General features: G+C 42.3%; 2 protein-coding genes across 4 annotated transcripts in view; one reads left to right on the forward strand and one right to left on the reverse strand.

Moving 5' to 3' along the window:
- zhx3a (zinc fingers and homeoboxes 3a) overlaps window positions 1-21,004 on the forward strand; it is a 56,130-nt gene that overhangs the window by 19,240 nt on the left and 15,886 nt on the right. The window contains exon 1 of one of the 3 annotated variants that reach the window (XM_086041331.1): window positions 13,532-14,233. The exons of 1 other annotated variant lie outside the window; for it this stretch is intronic. The gene's annotated coding sequence lies outside the window, so the exon portion shown is untranslated. Of the gene's footprint in view, window positions 1-13,531; window positions 14,234-17,737; window positions 18,064-21,004 lie in introns of those variants that run through there. One more of the 3 variants, XM_086041330.1, reaches the window with a different exon arrangement.
- On the reverse strand, window positions 7,879-14,283 carry sack1d (scaffolding CK1 anchoring protein D). The gene is made up of 4 exons (XM_086041335.1): window positions 13,677-14,283; window positions 11,174-11,341; window positions 10,892-11,016; window positions 7,879-9,641 (listed from the first exon to the last, which is right to left on the reverse strand). The coding sequence occupies exons 1-4, from the start codon at window positions 14,163-14,165 to the stop codon at window positions 8,840-8,842; spliced, it is 1,584 nt and encodes a 527-aa protein (XP_085897461.1). The 5' UTR covers window positions 14,166-14,283; the 3' UTR covers window positions 7,879-8,839.

Below are 21,004 nucleotides of genomic sequence, written 5' to 3' on the forward strand. Positions count from 1 at the left end.
GGAAAAAAACAAACCAAAAAAAAAAACAAAAAAAAACAGGATAGTTTGAAACACGGTCCTACGGGTGTTCCTTTTTTTTTTTTTTTTGTGAGCTTGTAGTTCATATCCCGAGGCAAGAGCAAGAAGTGAGAACATTTAACAAAAAAAATAAATAAATAAAAAAAGCGCCTCGGTCAGAGGTTAGGCTCATCAGAGGATTCAGTCAAGTCGAGGAAAAGACCTGAGTTCCACTCTCATCAGGATCGCAGACCAAATGTGCTACGTGCCGCTCGGCCCTCCCTCCTCAGAAGACGAATACAACTCAACAAAGCCAGTCAATAGTTCAATTATCTCTATGCCCGCTTTAATTAAACATATAATTGATCATCCCAGGACAAATTATAGTCGTTTCGTTCGCCATAAATCAAAGAGATTTGGCGTAACCACCGCTTGACCTCACTGTGGATTGGCGGGCCTTAACGTGTCCGCTGTTTGGTGCATCATGGCCGCGTTTGCCGTCCAAATATGTCTGAATGCGGCTCGGGTTTAGCTAAAAGAGTTAGAGGGGAAAACACAATCATACTGCTTACGTCTGACTTTTCTAACTGAATTCATGAATATATATTATGAATCCATCTTGCATCTCAATCTCAAGCTCCCTCCTCCAGCTGCCGGCGTTGTCTTTGTTCTTCTTTCAACGTGTTTTCTTACAAGACGCTTGAGGTGGGATCCTGCAAAACCGGACCATGCTGCTTTTATAAAAATATAAGATGTGGAACTGTATTTTGCAAGGGAGTTTATGTATATACGTGTGTAATAACACCTTGTCATTTATTTGAATAGTAAACTGGCATGTCTGTCATCGCCATGGCGACTTTGCATCGCCTACTTCGGTGGACCAGCCAGGACAGCTCGTATCAGTATTATTTGAAGCTCTAAAACGATCATTTACTGTAAAACAAGATGTTACACAAACCGCGATTGATTAAAAGGAAGCTCCGGAGTCAAAAATAACAATGATTCCTTAACGGTGGTATACTTATTTATTGTATACTTTATTTATTCATGTTTGAATCATTATCAAGAATATTTTCAAAGGGAAACAATTCATGCGTAGCAGTTTCTCTGCACTCGGTTAGGATATCATTACCTTCACATAACTTTGTCCAAATGTGTTTACTTACTGGTTTCTTTATTCATTTCTTATTCTTGTAGCCGATTTTAATGTTTCTTAAGATATATATTTTTTTATTATTACAAACAGGTCATAATACACTGACCTCCTGATTGCATTTGTTTGGTGTTTAAAATTAAATTAACCCTATATAAATGGTATTGGATTAGATAGTGAAATACAAGGGCAGATTCAGAATCAGCGCAAAACAAATAATCTAGAAAGATTTACTTGCATCTCTGATTTAAAAAAAAAAGAGTTGAGGCCTGATTAATCCTGTTTTTTCCTTTATGACAGAAGAAGTTTGAAAAAAGCAACTACTAATCTGACCAGTACCATGTAATTGGCTAGCAGCCAGTCCAGGGTGTGGTTCAGTCCCCCCCCCCCACCCCCCAAGGCAACTGAGATAGTTTCAAACTCTTTGCAACCCTAAAGAGGATAAAACATATAATCCGACCAGGATTCTTTGATAGCAGAGTAGCAGCAAAAAAAAACAACCAAAAAAAAAAAAAGAGATGTGGAAAGAATTCCATGCACAAACAAGTCAACAAGTAAGTCATCATCAAAATACTATTAATGAGGGATTCCCAACTTTGCATTTTGTTTCGGTATGTTGAGTGTTATAAACGACTCTTCCGAGAGTGACAAACCAAGAGCGGCGCATCCACACGCACGCATGCACGCCTTCCGTGAATGTAGCGCCAACCTTTGGACTTCACCACTGCTCGCCGTAATAGCTCAATGTTATGGATCATTTGAAAGCCTGCTGAGACAGACAGATGGGTAATGGATTGCGCGGCAAATCGATGGCTCAATCAATGGAAGACGCATCAATAAATGGATAGAGAGCTGCTGTAATAGACACCGGAGTGAACGGTGAACATCGCAGAACATCATTGTGAGCCAGACGGCTAATGCGGGTCGTCCTGGCTGATGAGGTGCACTGTTGAATAATGCAGGCCAAACAAACTCATTGACAGCAGCGAGTAGGATGTGCGACATTTAGAGGGACAAGCCCCAAAACGCCTGACTGAATAAAACATCACCGGCAGTCTGATTTTTTTGGGCCGTTGTTTTACTTTGATATTGTTGTGATTTTGTGTTAAAGGCAGCGGCCCACTCGAGCAGGCACCATGTTGTTTTTCTTCCATTCCAACGTGTATTTAATATTTAATTATATTTAATGCAGAGTGCAGGACATTCTGTTCTGCTCGCCGGCCAATCCAGGGCAAATACGTTATAATTTAAAAAAAAAAATTAAAAAAAACTCTCACACCTATGTACAATTTAGAGCAGGGGTGTCAAACTCATTTTTTGTCGGGGGCCACATCGTAGTTATGGTGTTCCTCGGAGGACCGTTATGACTGTGAACCCATTTAATGTATGATCGCCTTATATGATCACATATACACAACAAATTGATCCATAGCTAGAGATTAGATTAGAAGGCGGGAAGGAATTGTTTGTTCAATTATTTTTCAAATATATTTTAAAGGGGAGGATTGGTAACAAATAACATTGCATACCTGTCAACCCTGGGGGGTACTGAATCTTACGAAAGTCTGTATATAATCTTACACATTGAACGTTATTTTCGAATGGCTGCTGTCACGTGAACGGAAATCAGCGATGTACGGCGTACAAGGTGTTTCCACCTGTGCAAATTACGCCGAATGCGTACAACTTGACAGGTATGACATTGCAGCATCTCACATCTCAGTGTTGCTAAAAGTGAAAAACATTTGCAAGAAACGTGAAGTTGATGCGCATGTTTTGCCTTCGCGGGGCCACATAAAATGAGGTTGCGGGCCGGATCTGGCGCCGGGGCCTTGAGTTTGACACCTGTGATTTAGAATCATCAAGTAATTGAACATGATGATTTTGGAATGTGGAATTAAAGCCGGAGTACCCCAGGGCCAAGATTTAAAGGCACACATTGAAATCACTAGTCACTTTGCTATGCATCGAAATACATCAAAGTTATCTCTACTTTCTAGCGGCAAAGATTAGGAGATGAATGCAACATAGTGTAACTCTGCTCTCAAACAACTTGTCTGTTTGTTTCAGCTGTAAGATTAGTGTACTGTACTGGGACACACTGTGCCACGCACAAGCGGGCTCACCGCAAATGTCCATTGTGCCAGGCTCAGGTGCTTCTCTGACCGGGGGCTTACTCACCGCTTGCGGTTTCATCATCCAAGCAGCATCCCGCTCTCTGATAACGGCATTCCACACTGGGTCAGCTGTCGGGGATAGGCAGCGCGGTGAACGCATTCTACGCGACGCCCCGCTACCTCAGCTTTGCACGACTTGGACACGCAAGTGTTAAGACGCTACAGCTGCTTCTAATGGGCCCATGCCATAAATCTCTGGAGAACGGCTGCTTTGAGAGGTGGGCGCTCCGGAGCAGCTGTACCCGTCTAAAAATAGTGTCGAAGGCTGCTCCCGGCACACGTTGAAGTCAACATGCAGTTCGGCACAGAAAGCTTATCAACAATAACTCCCACCTGCATAAGGCCTAGCATCAGCGCTATCACACAGGAAGCGAGGGCCTCGTGCAGCGGGAACGTCAGCGCCTGTCACTGTGACTCACGCGGCCAAACAACCAAAGGATCACGACCGCAAAAATCAGACACTTTGCTTTTTCAGAGCAAAACATTCCCGCTCAGCACGTCAGAGAACAAACCCTGGTCAGAGAAGTGACAACCACTAGCTAGCCTGGTAGAAAACAAAACTCCACAAAAACTCACACACTAAGCTCTTTTTTTTTTTTTTTTAAAAACAGCCTCCCCCCCATTCAGTCATGTTCTGTAAGTAAGTACGGACAGAAATTTGTACTTTCCATCCAGCCCAGTTTGTTCGGGCTGACGACAAAAATGAAAAAAGAATCACGTCACTTGCGTTTGGGTGCTCCCACCAGAGGAAATGTGATTGCTAACACATTGGCTGGCAGTCTTTGGAGGTGCCAAATTGTGCCTCTGGGAGTCACTGTCGCTCACAAACTGACTAATGAAGTCCAAGTAATCAAGCCGCAAACTCATCAAGCACATTTGTGGTAATTAAAAGGTCAGTATCGGGAGGGCTGTTACATTCTGCCACCGAGCTGCACAGTTTTCAGGAGCAAAACACCCAAAGCTGAACATTTGACAAAAGGCGAACTGATTTCTCATTGAGGAGGTGAAAGGACAAGCAACTGTAAGATACTTATTGTGGCAAAATCCACCCTGTGTATATTCCCGATGAAAACACACATAAATCCAATAATCAATTGTGCGACGAGAGCACGCTGTCTGCATCATTCTGATCTATTTGGTCCGGTGGGAGTTGTGAAGAGGGGAGGCGGTGTGAAATACTGCCACAACAGAACGCCATAAACACCGACTTGACCTCATGGCTGCATAGCTGTCATACATATTTTATCATAGGAGCTTCCCAAAACTAAAATGTTGTGTTGTGTTAATGTTCTGTCCTACACAGCAGTCCCTGTAGACTCATTAAACTTGTGCAAAGCGCATTTTGTAGAACTGTGACATCATTTATGGATTGCCAATACCCTGGATGAAGGCACTTTTCAAAATAACATTAAATATTAGCCGCACTCCTAAAAACATAGTCATTTTTAATAAGTGGTTTCAACCAGCAGTCTCACATTGCTTTGGGAAATCTGCTATATTTCCTGTTTTTAGTTCTATTTGGATGGAAGACTGTCTTTTCCATACATTTTTATACTTATCGCGGTAGGGATATTATTAAAGCTTTGTGATATTTTCAAATGTGCATTAGAAGGTGCATGAATAGAATCCAGAAGGTCATTTCAAATTTGCATAGCAGTGATTTGTGAGTCTTAGACAGTCTGGATAACTGGATGAGAGCCCAACACAACATTTGGGAGGATATCATATGACACCTTTTGTTAGAAATGCTGACAGCTACCAGGATTTTACATCAGTCGGTGCCTTCATGCTCTCTTCACAAACAAAATGAATTTGCGGGAGGGGAAACACATTAGCAATGCTTCACATCGTAAATGTTAATTGGACATTCATTAGCTACCAGGAAATGACTAGTATATAAAGCTTTTGTAGGAGGAAAAAAAAAAAAAACGTTGCATAGTATACTTTTCTTTCTATACATCTCCAGGAAATAGTAATGTTTTCATAATCGATTTGCTTTCTCCTCTTTCTTGGCAGATTGGCAAAGAGAAAATGTTATCATGGCATTAAGTGAAAATTGTCCTAATCCCACGGCAACCAAAACGGATGCCTGCGTTTGATATGCAAGAACAGGGCACTCTCTGGTGGTTGAAAGGTGCTAGTGATGCTTTGTACAAGTAGGCCTTTTTTAGTGAATAGCCCGCCCCCTCCAGAAAAAAAAAAAAAAAACATGCAAGATATTGTGTTTTAATTGACACGTGAAGTGAAATATGCAAAGGTTCTCTGTTTACCTGTGAGCCTCCACTAATAGGTGCGCGCCGTTGTGTTGTGGATCCCCTGCTGATCCCCTAATTACAGCCAGTGGTTGCTTTGCAGCAGCCTAATAAAATCAAATACAGTGCTCTTCCATATTAGCCCCATTGTATTTACTTGTAGATCAGTCCCCTCTCAGCTGTGCCATTTTACATAATGAATGCTGAGGCTTTTGATGTGTTTGCCCGGTAGGAGATGCGCACTCCACAGGAGGAGCCGCCCGAGGGCCTGCTGTTCTTACCGTCTCCCTTTAAAATGCCTGAAAGTGTCTGATGAATTAAGTCTGAACAGGCGTAATGTGGCATTATGTGAAACATGCACTTGTTTTCTAATTTGCTCCTTCTGGTTCACTGGTGTTAGTTGCTGTGATGCTTAATTATTTTGTACATTCCAAAATCAACCCTGAGCACTGCACAACATTTTCGCCACTAAGCAGTCGACTGGCAATTAGTATCCATGTAATGAACATGCACAGACCGAACGGCATGTCGGATGGTTGGATTCAGTAGAATGCTACGACGCTTAAATCCGACTTGCTATTTTGGCCACGCCATTCATATTAAACAGACATTTGCTCAACTGGATTCAATAGATGATCTCAGTAGTGTACAAAAAGCAACCGTGCACATTAGCAAAGCTCACTGTTGAATCCAGCCCACAAGCAGGTGTTGCTCGATACATTTAAACATCGGAGAAAGGTTTTATCCCAGTTGTTGAAAAAGTGACAATCACTCATAATACAAATTCATGAAACATGAGGAAATACTTTTCGGAAGGTTTTTCCTACCTAGTTTTTTATATTTAGAAAATATTTGGGGGTTTTTTTTAATCAAATTTTTCTCAAAGAAGAGTACATTTCCTGAAATAGTGAAGTTGGGATTTTGTCAGCTACAAGATAATAATCAAAATTAAAAGAACATTTTTTGGGGGATGAAATATTTCATTCTTACCTTATCCCACTTTTGTAGTTTATCTATTCATGTAATATAGTAGACTAAAGTCTAATTTCTTTTTTAATTGAACTGCTGAAATAAATGGAGTTTTCCAGGCTATTCAAATTGAATCTGCAAAATGCGACCCTGTAATTTGCAGTGGAACAAAACACAAATTTAAGATATTTTGCTCGTGTTAAAACCCATCAATCCATTTCCTTGACCATTTGTTCCCTTTAGAGTTGTGGGTGAGCTGAACAGGTGGAGTCCATTCTGTCTTTTGAAGCGGATACAGTTTTGGAGTTAACATCAGCTACTGGCAGATGTTTAACTGGAGTTACCAATATGTAGTCCAATAAGATCTCAATGGAAATAAGGAGGCCATCATAAGGTGGAAATATGTTTCTTTGTTTTTTTTCCAAAATATTTCTGGACTCGACTGTGCATAATTTTTCATGTACTATCTTACCGTACTGTAAAAATGCAACTAGACTTTTGCCTAAAGGGAAATGAACAAAAGAAGTGCATATAACCAAATGTTCTTCGACTAATTAACACGTTGTTTTGGATCTGTAGGCCCCGACTCTTGTCTTGCCAAAACTCCAACAGACTTGCTCCTTTGTGGATTCATAAATCTGTATACATTGAGACGGAATAGTCGCACCTCAGGCAGCGAAACATTCGACACATCAAGCTCTGCGGGATGAAAACTGAACACGCTTCTCACTACGAAAGCCAAGACTCTGATGTGTTTTGATCCTTCACAGCGGGGCCTTGGGTGCACGATAGGAAGTTGAAAACACTGTTCATGCCAGGCTCAGCAGCATTTGCGCCCGTGCAAAGCCACTTTTTTTGGGGGGGGGGGGGGGGGGGTGGAGATTCAGGAGGACGTTCAGTAGAGCATCGCTAATATGGAGCTCGGAACAAATACCTACCCCCTGCTTCTCTTCTGTCTGGAAAAATGCGTTTTTCTGACTGTTGGGATTGTGTTCTTAGAAGAATCATTACGAGAATCAATTTTTGAAAGTAAAAGAAATTAGCTATTTAAGTCAGTGTGTGTAAACAGTGCTCCTTGTCTATGCCCACAATTAATGACAGAGTTCTCCAAAGAGATGCCATTGTCTCAGCTGCCATATTGACTAATTTGGTCTAGACGCCGCAGTTTAGAAAAAAAAAAAAAAAAAAAAACAGCAACAAAAAACACTAGCGCTTGTTCCCTCTATTCACGCTGGCACTTTGCTGTCTTGTGTGTTCTGAAGCTTCTGAGCTTCTGTTAATGACAACTTGTTTGCAATTGAAAATACAATTGGACTTAAAGTGAACACAATCAAGAAGCAAAAGGGACACTTTATTATTAGCAAGGCACAATGAACAAGTACATTTATATGCATTTACCACAGCCATGTTTGATTTAAATACCCACATCAGCACAAAGGCACTTTCAATCATTCATGCATCCGTACTGTACTCACAGGGGTCACCGACCTCTTAGAAATGGACAGTTTCTACTTGGGTAGGCTACTGATCAATGCGAAGTGCAACCAGTTTGATACATGCTTGTAAAATAACACATTTATTCGAATTTTGGGGGATGAATCAAAATAATATTTTAAAAAATAGTAATAGCAACAAAAAAAAAAGTTAGATGCAACTCACTTAACTGGCACATTTAAAAAAAAAAAAAAAGATGCATCTCATTGGTGTAATATTTCCTCGGTTCTTGGGGGCGACCTAGTGTCCACCAGCACCATGTCGGTGACCCATGCTGTACCAGATAGCGGAATATCTATAGGGATGGGCAAGTACCGATACCAGGTGTCAAGCCGATACCAGCCTTATTTTAAGGTATCAATTCACTCATGTAGGCTGCCGATACCAGCCACCGATACTTAAGGGAAAAATTGACATTGAGTCAGTCCTCCTCGGCAGTAGTTGGCGCTACACTGTGGCAGTCTGACACATCGGTGAGTCATCATCTGCATCTAAAGAAAGAGAGCTCTTTGTTCACATTTTTTTTCCACTGTGTTAAATGAATTTTGTATCGTACAACTACTAGAGGTATCGATACTTGGTATCGGTGAATACTCAAAGAGTGCATACTCGTACTGGTATCAGTTTGAAAAAAGTAGTCTCAAAGCATCCCTAATTATAAACATCTGGAAGTTATTCATTACAGTAACAGTAGTGTTGCACAATTGCTAAATTGCCTGATCAACGATTCTTCTGCAAGAGGCAACAATTTGGCATGGTAGTTAGGGCGCGAGTAAAGCAAATGCAAACATCTGTCATCATGTGACAATGGCTGCATTTTCAGCAAGTAGTGGAGGGTCTGGCCTCGGCATCACTTTGTGTAGCCCCCGCCTACCCTGAGTCATTACGGCAATGTCTGCTAGCTCCCGCCGTTGGGACAGAGACGCCATCATGTGTTCCAGTTTGGAGCGGATGGCCGAGTAGTGGTGCTGGCGCTCTTCAGTCAGACTGCTCAGGCAGTCCTTCAGGTCGGCAGCTGGAGCTGCCCGGGCTGGGGTGGTCATCCTGAGAGAGGCGGCCTCGTTCTGTCTGAGATCGGGGAGGTCGGTCTGCGTGTCGCCGCCCGCCACTGAAAAAACGGTCTGAGTGGCCACGTGGCAGGACGCGAGACTCAACGGGACAGGCTTGCTTGCTTCAGACTGCTCTGCCCGGGGAATTGGACCGGCGGCCAGGATTTCTTCTTGCATGTGCTGTTGATCCGGCCAGTCATCACCAATAGTCGACGTGTTTGATACACCGCTGCTATTTTGACCCACTTCTGGGGCGGCGCCCTCACAGGGAAGCTGCAGAGATAAAGTGCTGATTTTCTGGCCTGGTGTGCTGGTCAGAGCCACTTGCTCCAAGGGCCTCGCCCTGCTCAGGTATGGGGAGGAGGTGAGCAGATGCTTGCTGGGAATGCGCTCAAAGATCTCACTGTTTTGTACACTCGCGGGTACTCGGGTATTCACGGGGAGGGACTGCGCATAAAGGATCCGGAACTCTTCATCAAACTTTTCTGTGATCTGACCGGAAAGCTCAATCAAGTTGCTGGTGTTCAATTTGCCATCTGTCCAGTTGAACCTGCACACAAAAAGATTGATCAACATGCTCGACCAGGGAAATATTTTCATTCTTCTTTTATTCGTCTGTTAGGAGCCGTTGGGACGGGCTTGTGACGGTTTGATTGGTTCTCTGTGATTTGTTACAAGCACTTGTCCAATGTAATAATGATCGGATCATTATTTCCTGTGACTACTCCATGATGAGATTGTTCCAAAAAGATTTCATTAATAATAATTATAATTTCTGAATGGGTGACTATAATCTTTGTAGGTTGACTTCATTTTAAAGTGCAATACTACATTTTTATGTTCCAAGAACCTGTGACAAGTTTTGTTCCTTCATATATACAATCACTGTGCTCAATTATTAAGCACACATTGCAGACGATAAAATGAATCAAATTGTACATTATTCAATCATTTCATGTTTTAGAAAAGGACACTTCAATAAATATTGCTTTTCCAACTATAATTGTATCACTTTGCATTAAAACAACGCGGAAAACAAACAACTTATTGCTATTTATATTAAATGTTCAATCATTTTAGAGGTCCGGCCCATTTGATGTGTCCCCGGAAGGAAAAGACTTTTACACCCCTGTGCTTGACAACTCTTGACATCTCTCTGGTGCTTGCTCGTTTCATCTCAGGGATATATTTTTTAAAAAATAGTGTCATATATTTCAACAAAACATCAGAGGCAATAATGCATCCAAGAGAACAATATGTAATAAAACCCAAAATGTGAACACATCAAATAACATTTTGATCTGATGAGATCTGACAGTGGGAATTTGAAAATGAGAATTTCCATGTTTGATTCGAATTACTTCCAAATGTGCAATCCAGATCATAATCAGATGAAATTTAGCTTGAAAGTTTATGATCTTGCATAAATAGACAACTTTGTTTAACACTAAATACTTTATTTTGGACATGTTTAAAAGAAAAGAAAAAACAGATATAGCTAGCTAGCTTGATAGCTAGATCGCAAACTAGCCAGAAGCTAGCTACATTGCTGGTTAGCACCTTGCTGGTTAGTTAGCTACCTTGCTGGTTAGCTAGCTACCTTGCTGGCTAGCTCGATAGATAGATAAGATAGATTAGATGAATAGATGGATAGATAGATAGATATAGATAGATAGATATAGATAGCTAGATAGATAGCTAGATAGATAGATGGCTAGATAGATGGCTAGATAGATGGCTAGATAGATAGATAGATAGATAGATAGATAGAAAGTAGACAGAAAGTAGACAGGCAGATACCTGTATGAACCTGTAGCTGCACGGTTCCCATCAATCAACATAAAGCGCTCATGAACTCTCCCAGTGATCCTTGCTCCTGATCTTGTGTAATAAGTCGTGCCAGTTATGGTTCGCACTCTCATTTGCTTCAAGAATGGAAAAAAAAAAAGAAAGAAAGAGTGATACAGACAGAGCAGCAATGAGCAGACCTGCCCGGTTATATGAAATCTTCAATAAAATATTTGGATTGTGTGCCACCGCACACTGGTGCTGCCGCACCGTTCCAAGGAAGCAGCGGCGTACCTGAAGGTCATCCAAGCTGACGCCAATGTTTGTGCACATCTTGAGGAAAGCGGGACAGCTTGACTGGTCCAGCAGAATATAAACGGGGACTTTGCGGACAGAACACGCCTCCTGAAGATCCTTAAAGATATCCAGGTCTGTCAGGGAATCCGTAACTATGGCAATCACCTGCAGTGGAAAATTACAGAGAACATCGTTTGCTTTCAGGGCTGCAGCAGTGTTTTCTGTGACGCGGCACATGATTGTTTTCATTTGTATCAAATGCAAGGCCTTGTTGAAACACAACTCGGAATCTCTGTCAGACGCACTCCCTTGCAATATGTGTACCGATGTGCCCCCTTTTTCGACAGTCGTCTGTTACCATGGCGATCAGCAGTAACACTTGGGTCAGCAAACAAATTACTCCAAACCACCCCCCCCTCCCCAAACGAGACAAGTACCTTTTATAAGAGATTTGTTTTGCGCAGATCTTCCACGTTCACCAAGAGGGGTGGAATTTCACAAGCCGTTGTTGCGTGTCGAGGATTAGACACGGATGTTAACGTAATCTCAGATTTAAGACTTCAATCTGGTCATAGACTCATACAATCTAAATCTGCCTTATTTGAATGAAAATGCATGGATTATTTTAAGGAGGATGTGCCAAAACGTCTGCCCAATGACAATTATGCACAGTTACAGTCTTTTGTACGGCAAAGACTGTGGCCTCGGAGGGTCTTGCTACTACAAAAGGCCATGAGAATGTTGCATTTCCAGACTGATCTGGTTGCTTGTGCGCTTTCCACCAAAAAAAAAACAACAAAAAAAACTATTGTTTGGCTCCACCGAGGGAAGTACTGCTCTTTAATAGACGAGCAACCGAACTTAGCAAAAACGAGTTGAGACACATCTGCTGCAGTGTTTGCAAAGGCCCGAGGTCCCGCTGAAGCCGCACAACAATTCCTTCTTTGAACAGCAGACAGGGCTGACAGCTCAAATAAGGCACATGACACCACAATGAATATTCATTCTGCTTTTACTTTTGATTGTTCTTTCTTTTTGGTCATTTGATCTCATTAAAAAAGCTAGACGAAAGAAAACAGGAGGATCAAACTAAATTCCATGGGGACTATCCTGCATGATTTTAGGATGACGTTTTGGTGTAGTTCGTTTATTCCTGGAAAAGTTAAAGTATATATGAGGTTCTGGTCTACCTACAAGTCAGCCAAAATCAATCATCCTGTAAGGCTCTAATAAACAGAGGTGGCAAAGATACTTTCACTGCACTTCAGAGGTAAAAATATGTAAAAGTAAACTACGGAATTACAGATTCTGTACAAAGTACAAAAGTAAAAATCAAAAATGAATTTTTACTGTCAATTATATACAATGCCCATTTTGATAACTTGGCACAATGAAAAAATAAATTATCTGAGCACAAATGATTTCCCTCTTTTCACAGTGCTCGCACTGATAAGGTAAACCAATAGCTAGCTTGTCTTTTATGCTATAAAAACAATTCTTTACCTAGCTTTCCTAACGTTATGAAATGACTGACAAAGAAAATAATAAATGAGCTTTTTTCAAATCTGCCCTGTTCCGCTGTCAAACTCAAATAAGCACACAGAGGGGGAATATCTTGCTTCTCCAAATAGGTTGACATTGTCAGCAATGCTCTCTGGTTTACATTCCTCTGTCGTTGCTGTCCCTGTTTTTTACGCTTTAGAAGACCCGAAGATTAGATTACTTTCGTTTCTCTTTATTTACATCTTTATTTCATCATGAGCGGTGGTTGTAAAAAGCATCAAGCCCATTTTGACAAAGTGAGGAGTAGAAAGTGAAGAGACTTGTTTATAAATGTAGAGAGTAAAAGTTTTTAAAAAATCATAGGAAAAAAATATTCATGTAAAAGTACAAATACCTGAAAAAGCAAAACAAACTATGTGTACTTCGTTACTTCTACTAAGTCACGTGTCCAACTACGGTCCTGGATGGCCACTATCCAGTATGTTTAACCTGTTTCCCTCTTCCAACACACTCTAAAAACAGTTGGGTTAAAAATAACACAATTTGGGGTTAAAAAAAAAAAAAGGACCGATCCACTAAGTGGGTCAATTTGACCCACCTTCTTGCATTGTTTTGTACAAAACAGTCACATTTTTGGAAAGTTGGGTCAAAGTGATCGGTCAATTTTTGACCCAAAATGGTGTTATGTTTAACCCAACTGTTTTTTAGAGTGTACCTAATTCAAATGATAAACTCATCAAAACGCTGCGCAGGCGCTTGATAACGATCCCGATCGTTTAAAATCGGGTGTGTTGGAGGTGGCAAACATCTGAAACGTGCAGGATAGTGGCTCTCGGGGACCGTAGTTTGACACATGTCTAAATAGAATGAAACAGTCGACAGTTAGTTCTAATTGAGCATACTGCACCTGTATATGCTTCCACTAAGTAGTGATAGCTGTGGTGTGTATGAGATGACACCCCCAAAAACGATACAGGCCTACGGTATTGCAGCGTACCTCTCTGGCACCGCTGATCATTTTCCTTGCAGCTTCTTTGCAAGCGTAGATGTTTTCTCCATAGCTCGGTTGGAAGTGAGCAACAGCCCTGGTGACTCCCCGGTAAGAGCCCGCAGTGAAGGCGGGCCAGCCAATCTCCAGGGGCGGCGGCTCCACGTCCGACACTTCGGGGAAATAAGTGACCGACAAACAGTCAACCGAGCTGCTTAGAGACTTCTGCAGCGGCGCCTGGTCGTCGACGAGGACCGACACGCGCCGCGGGGCCACGGCGGCACCACGGATCCACTGAATCTCCTCGTCCGACAGGAAGTTGGCGATGGACTCCTTCCTGAGGAAGCCCAGAAAGTTGGTAACCCCTCCGGACAGCAGCTCCTCCATGGCGAGCCGATGTCTCTCATTGTACACCTCCTGCAGGTTACACTGCACGACACCGGTGAGTGTTGGCTTGGCCCTTAAGAGCGAGTCGTCCAGGCACTGAGATAGGGCCATTGCTTCTTTGCCTTTCAACCTGTGCGCGCCGCTAACCGTCCCACGGGTGGAAGTTGTCCGACCTACAGGTACACACTTTCGTATTTTGTGGTTTCCTTGTGTTCCACTTTGTCCGGGCTCGCCATTGGTTGCCAGGGAATTCTCGCACGGGAATGGCGACTCTCGATTGGTCCATCTGAACTGTCATTTTAATGTAAACACAATGTGATTGGTTGGTTTGGATGCAAACATGACTTCTGCTCCGCTGCTGTTGCTGCTGTGTGCCTCCCGCCCCCTCTGACGTATTTTTTTTTTCATTTTTTTTTATTTTGTCGATCATGAAATCCTAATTCATTGCGTTGTTGAAATCGCGCTTTCAACTATAACTTCTAGTTGAACAATTTGATTTGTACAAATGCTTTGCCTCTTTGTTGTATTAGGTTGGTTAGTATTGTCAAACACTGACCTTGGTTTTGTTTTCCTGTAATCTTGCCCATGCAGTGCCGTGTTACATCAACGTTCTGCTTATCATAGTTGCAGTCGGGATCAAATCGAAGTACTGTGCATTTTAAAATCATACAGTATACTATGTTTCATGATAGGGCTTCTTTTTCCACTCAAGATTGTTTTGCATTATGCATCTTGTTTATCCACACAACCAGTGCCACTATACTGCTGACTGACTGGAAAAAACTTCCTTATATGGTATACAGTACAGTTCGCTTTTATAATAAAACGCCCCACACAATTTATATGTAAGTTCACTGCTACATAATAAACATGATAATAATAACACAGTAACTTTTGAAAAAATTTTAGAATGCATATATATCCATATGTATTGCAAAAACATGACCATATGGCCTTTTGGGGTATTTATTTTGCTAAAGCATTAAACTTCGGAGATGAATTGAAATGGGGGGGTAACTCGGTCAACAGTTTTATTTACTTCCAGTGGCAACCTATAACCTCTGGTAACGTGTAAAGTCAAACTTAGAGCGGCCACTGGTGTGAAGATGGACAAACAAAGACTATAGGTAGTTTTACTTTCACTTTTACCCTCTTGATGCTTGTTGGAGTAATGTAAAGTACTGTAAAATCCCATGAATAACACTCTTGATCCCAAATGGGAGGGCTGGGGTTAATTAAACAAGGGGCTTAACAAGAAACGAAAAATGTTTCATGTTGTTTTGACATTTAGCAGTATCTAGGCAGTACCTACGTGTTGGCAGTTACAAACAGAATTAAATGGATTTCAAAGAAATGAAAAAGTAGCTTAATAAAATTACGAATAGAGCGTAGGATGCAAGAATGGGATTTTAGAAAAAAATGATTTGAAAAACACTTTGAAAGGCCTTAATCATTGGTATGGGAAAATCACATGTTTTTTAACCTGGATGTATAGCATTTACACTTTATTGGTATGTTTTGAATCTTATCTCTGATAACACAGTAGACCAGCAAATCGGAGAACGTATTATACACAAGTACAAAGAAAAAAAAACAGCTTTTTAAGGGTAATTTGGGGCAAGGGTATTATACGCGGATGCGTGTCATTCATGGGATTTTGCGGTACTTTGCACACTTTGCAAAGCCAAATCGAAATAGCATATCAGTTGTACGTCTTTGGTATATAATATACTTACTATTTGGTGATTTTACCTGAATTCCAAGATTTTACTAAAGTACGCAATCAATTGGAATCTTCATAGAGAATAGTAGAAGTAGAAAACTGCAATTAATTATGGGAAATCAATTTTTAAAAATTGTCATCACTTGACAGCAATAAATATATATATAAATATATGTAATAAATATGTCATAATGTATAGCTACATTATGATAATAATAGCATTTTCCAACACATCCATCCATGTTCTATATTGCTTGTCCTCTTTAGGGTTGTGGGTAAGCCGGAATCTATCCCGACTGTTTCGGCTTAGTTACTTTTAGGACCAGTTGCTAGTCAGTCACAGAGCAATTTTACAACATGTTACAAGATAAATCTAATCCAGAGAGAGAGTAAAATTAGGGTCTTTCTTTAAAAGAAACACACGGAAGAGGTGATAGGACGCCAAAATGGATTCCTTCACATACTCTTTAATTAACAAGGAAAAGTACGATATATTATTTTGTAGAATCTTTCCATTGATTATACTTAATTTCTGGCACGTAAAGTTGAGGATCATGCCAATGAAAGTATCGGCCATATAGTGCCACTTGCAGCGGCTCACCGCTCACACCACACCCACATTTTTGTTTCTATGCACTGGTTTAGGCATTGATAATCTTGTTGTTCCTGAATGTTACTTACAGGAAACCATCTGATCTCATTCCTGGACAAACTGGTCAGACAGAGAAAAGTATTATTACGGCAAAATGAATTTCTAATATGTTCAATCCTTCCTAGAGTTCATTGTGTCCCTTCTGAATTCCATCTAATGGTTACAATCTCTATATTATTTCATTTACAATTTGAATATTTTCTGGAGAAAACAGCATTGCAAGCATGGAGAACATGTAGACTACGCACAGGAAGGCCCGGCCTGAGATTCTACCACTGCCTGTTTCTAAATGTAGAATTATGTCATTTATAATGTAATTTTTCATGAATGTCGAGAGATGCTGCTGTTAAATTGACATGGCAAGTAGAAAAGGCAATGAGGGCTATAATAGTGAATGGTGAATACATCACAGCAGCTCATGGCAATCCCAAAATGCCACAGGCATATGGGATGACAGTATTTGGCTTCCATTTTCTATACCGCTTGCCTTCATTCCAGTCATACAGTTGAGCTGAGTTTCAAACCTGGGACCTCTCGGTTGCGAGGCGGACATGCTAACCACTAGGGCGCCGTTCTGCCCATGTGCTTTTTGTCTTCTGTAAATTCAACAGCATTGCAGAAAATCACCAATATTTTGTAAACAGGGAGTGTTTGTACTTCCAAAAGTAATGAGCACCCACCATTATAAGCAGCACATTTTGTTCTTTTATTGAGCTTGAATCAGTTGAGAAATGGCAATGCTGTCACATGCCATTTCGTGCTTTAGCAACTGACATTTTGTCGCAGAAATACATCGCTGTCAGCGCTGGACTTTCGGTCCGAGCCACACAAATATAAATAGAAGAAACCAAGAAAGTAGAAACCCAACAGGATTTCAGTCCGTGTGTGGATTTTAGATGCCCAAGTATCCAGGCAACATATATTTGTTTTGGAATACAGTATCAAATATGTTGAAGCCTCAGATCCATATAATTCTGGATTTAGAGGCCAGTGTGCTGGAGTGTGACATCACGCAGTCTTCGCATGTACTGTATTGGGCAACTCACACACTTTGCGCTACCGGCTCTGGGTCCATATAATATCCCATTGTTGGGGGGGAAAAAAACACTTCCTGGGGGTATCGGGTCTGTTTTCATTCATCTCAGTTGCATTTGGCTGCGTTCAAGTGCGCTGGTACCTCCTTTCTCGTGTGCCATCCAGTGTGTCTCGGCGGTGGTGACGTTGCACAGAACCAGTCTATACATCCCTCCTCCTCCTCTTCTTCTTTTTTTTTTATTACACACACTCATCTATCCCCGCCCCTCTCCAAAATTTGAGATGAAAGGGCTTCTGGATTTTGGATGACGCTCCCAATCACGTGCTCGTAGGAAATACACTGGCTATATTTTTTGGAGCTGCCTCGTCCTGCATCGCCGACCATAGTTGTTTTTGCAGCGGGCCGGGCAGCTCCTGTCATGTAATGTACCTTGCCGTGGTCACTGACGGGTTCACGCCAGTTCGCCGGGTTCACTTGAGGAGAGCCCCCACCCCCTGCTCGCCTCTTCTCCTCCTCAAAGCGCGGCGATCGGAGCTAATCCAATATTATTCATTTATATATTCATGTCGGATTCCATTTTGCCGTGCCGACTGTTGAGGTAAGGACACATCTACTCTTTCTGAGGCGGAGCAGTGCGAGCTACGAACTTGTTTACCGAAATGACGTCTCGCTCTTGAATTGTGGATGTTGATCCGCTGCTGTAGTTTATATGAAGTCGCCTATGTATAAAATGGCGACACTAGGTGGAGGGGGGTGGAGGATTTTTGGGGGGGGAGAGAGGGGTTGCCTGTTCCTAAGGTTTATATAGAGTGCCAAGTGACCGTTGGCAAGTGTCTGGGTAGGTCGTGCGAGGCTTCCCGATCCTTGTGAATGGACTTGAAATGGCTTTACGCGTCACTTTGTCACACTTGGAACCCGCCGAGCCCCTCTGCGTGTGCGCTCCCGCTCGCTTGCTATAGCCTCCAATGTGGCGGATCTGCTTATTTTTTTTATTTTTTTTAAATATTGCACAACACGCCGTTTCCTCTCCTAAGCGCTTTGAGTTTGGGAGCGACTCGCCGACCCAGCAACACACGCTATAGAACACACACACACACACACACATACAGAGCAGTGTGGGCTCACTCATAACATAAGACAGCCGATCACACGCACGCACAAGTGTCACAAATCCTCCCCTTTATGGACGTCCTGCTATGCTAGGCCCAAATGCACAGGACTCTTTCATTTCCTCCTCTTCCTCCCACCAACATGTGCTTCTGCCCTCCTCACACACCCACTCACTCGCGCACACGCGCGCACACGAACACACGCACACACACGTCAACAGTAATACACAAGGCTTGCTCATTTCAACATATTTTTTCCAGAATGTGGATTGCCAGTGGGGTATTGGACGTATCACTTCCGGCGAGGAACATTTTTGTAAGAGTATGTACTGTAAATATGGAGCCAGCTTTAGGAAGCATGTGGCTGTGTTGGTAATCAGTTCCTAAATCCTGTATCCAGTAGTGCCCTCAATGTGTCCCACAATGCCACCTTGAAAAGTAGTGAGCAACTATGGTCCTAAATTTTATTTATTTTTTTTTAAATCAGACGTCTCCCATGATGCACTGCACCAATATGGAAAAAAAATACTTTCTGTTTAGGGCGATTTAATTTTCGGCATGAGACAAATTCATGACGTGGTGCAGAAGTATTTTTAATATATAGCAACCTAAGTTGTTTTTTTTTCATAGACAGGCGCACATCCACTCGGCAAAAAAAAACCCCTCACCTCTTCATTTTTGTGGTGGGGAAAATTTTTTGTTACCCATGTTTGGGAGTTTGGCCCACTGTGTTGCGCCTCACTGGGTGGACCGAGGCAATTATCTGTTACACGGCCCCAGTGCATGATTGGTGACAGGAAGTACAGTAGACTTTAGACCAGGTCAAGCCAGGTATAAGTTGTGGCGCAGGTGATATAACGTGGGGGACGAAGGGGGGGATAGTGGTAGTTTGTCGAAATTGGTAGTTGTAAACACTAACAGAAACCCGTTTAAAATGATAGTCGGACCGGCCTATAGGCAATTACTATTTGGTCCGGCCGGGCAAAATGGCGGATAAACGAATGGCGGAAGGGTACCCCAGCTGTAGGTGGAATGCCATAAAGTGACCGAGAATTTTTTGTAAAATGCCCAGCTCTGATTATTATTATTATTTTCCTGAATTTATTTTCAAAAGCAACCATTGTACCGCGACACAATTGATGTGTGTGTGTGTGTGTGGGGGGGGGGGGGGGGTGCTGTTCTCACACACATGATCAGGGGTTGATGACAGTCTCCAAGTGCAGACTTTGCAGCTGCCAACGAGGGCCAATATGGGGAACCGCTTCGATTGGCTGGGAATCAAGTTGGCTGTGTTCAGTCCCTCCACGGCGCAAACGCCCATTTTTAACTGCGCCAGTCTGAAAATAAAAATGCCGAAAGAAACAAAACTCCAGCCATGCGCACAATCAGATTGCACCTTGCGCTAGACTTCCTCTGGGCACGGAAATAGGGCCGAAAGTGTGTTGTTTCCTTTCATTTGTAAAATACACAAATCTTAAAAGTATTTGTTATTGCAATTTGTTTACTAATTCAAGATTCATTACTGAAGGGCCACCAGCTGACACTGATTGAGTAGTTTACAATTATGCTAGAGTCGCTGCAACTGATGAGTTAACTATACAGTCCACTATCCAAAAATCCCTCTGCTTTCAGAATCATTGATCATTGCCTATTCCTTAATCACAATATAAAGATTTTTAGTGAGACTTTAAAAAAAAAAAAAAAAAAAAAAAACACACACAGCCAATCACTATGTAGTGCTACGGCAGTAGGAACAGAGTGAGCACGTCTCCCTCTGCCTTTAGGGGAGGAACCTCTCCTCTCCTCACTGTTTGTTGCCACTATGGACTGCATTGTGGCTTCCACGAAACAAGAGGCCAGATGAATCGTGGCAGCCCGGCCAGCTCCACAGGCGTGATTCACTGGCAAATTTTGGGAATGGTCTTTAATTATTTCACCATGTGAGGGCGTTACATATAATGTAGGTCAAGGAAAGGACTGAGGTTTTTCCATAGGGCCGTTCCAGAACAAGTATGGGCGTCCGCTTTCCCGTGGACATGCTTCATACTTGATTCGTGGGCGTGTGTGTGCTTGACCAGTAAGACGCGGTAAACGAGCTCTTGGCCCGTGACTTGTGTGTGCGTGGAGGTTTTCACTCCAGCCGCATGTACACTGGGAACGGGCTCCCGTGTTTCGGAACTCTGCTCTAATGAGGCCAGCCAGTCTCCCTTTCATCCAGTCAGAAATAGGACTGCGGTTGGGTCCGCTTTTGTCCCGCAATCTGCAATCGACTGTAAGTGCCCCGTAGAGCAGGGGTGTCAAAGTCAAATGGACGGAGGGCCAAATAAAAAAAATGTTGCTACAAGCCGCGGGCCGGACTGATCGAATGTTCATTGAGAATTTTTTAAATGTCCAGATTAGATCGGGTCCTTCGCGCCTGCTGATGACGTC

This window comes from Filicampus tigris, chromosome 9 (assembly GCF_054856515.1).
Source record: "Filicampus tigris isolate MCC_2025a chromosome 9, RoL_Ftig_1.0, whole genome shotgun sequence".
Taxonomy (NCBI): Eukaryota; Metazoa; Chordata; class Actinopteri; order Syngnathiformes; family Syngnathidae; genus Filicampus; species Filicampus tigris.

Coding starts and splice junctions, on each gene's coding strand:
- sack1d (XM_086041335.1), bottom strand. CDS start 14,165: ATGGCCCTATCTCAGTGCCTGGACGACTCGCTCTTAAGGGCCAAGCCA. Junction 11,017..11,173: donor TCAGCTTGGATGACCTTCAG/GTACGCCGCTGC, acceptor CCATTCTTGAAG/CAAATGAGAGTGCGAACCAT. Junction 9,642..10,891: donor GCAGCTACAGGTTCATACAG/GTATCTGCCTGT, acceptor TTTTGTGTGCAG/GTTCAACTGGACAGATGGCA.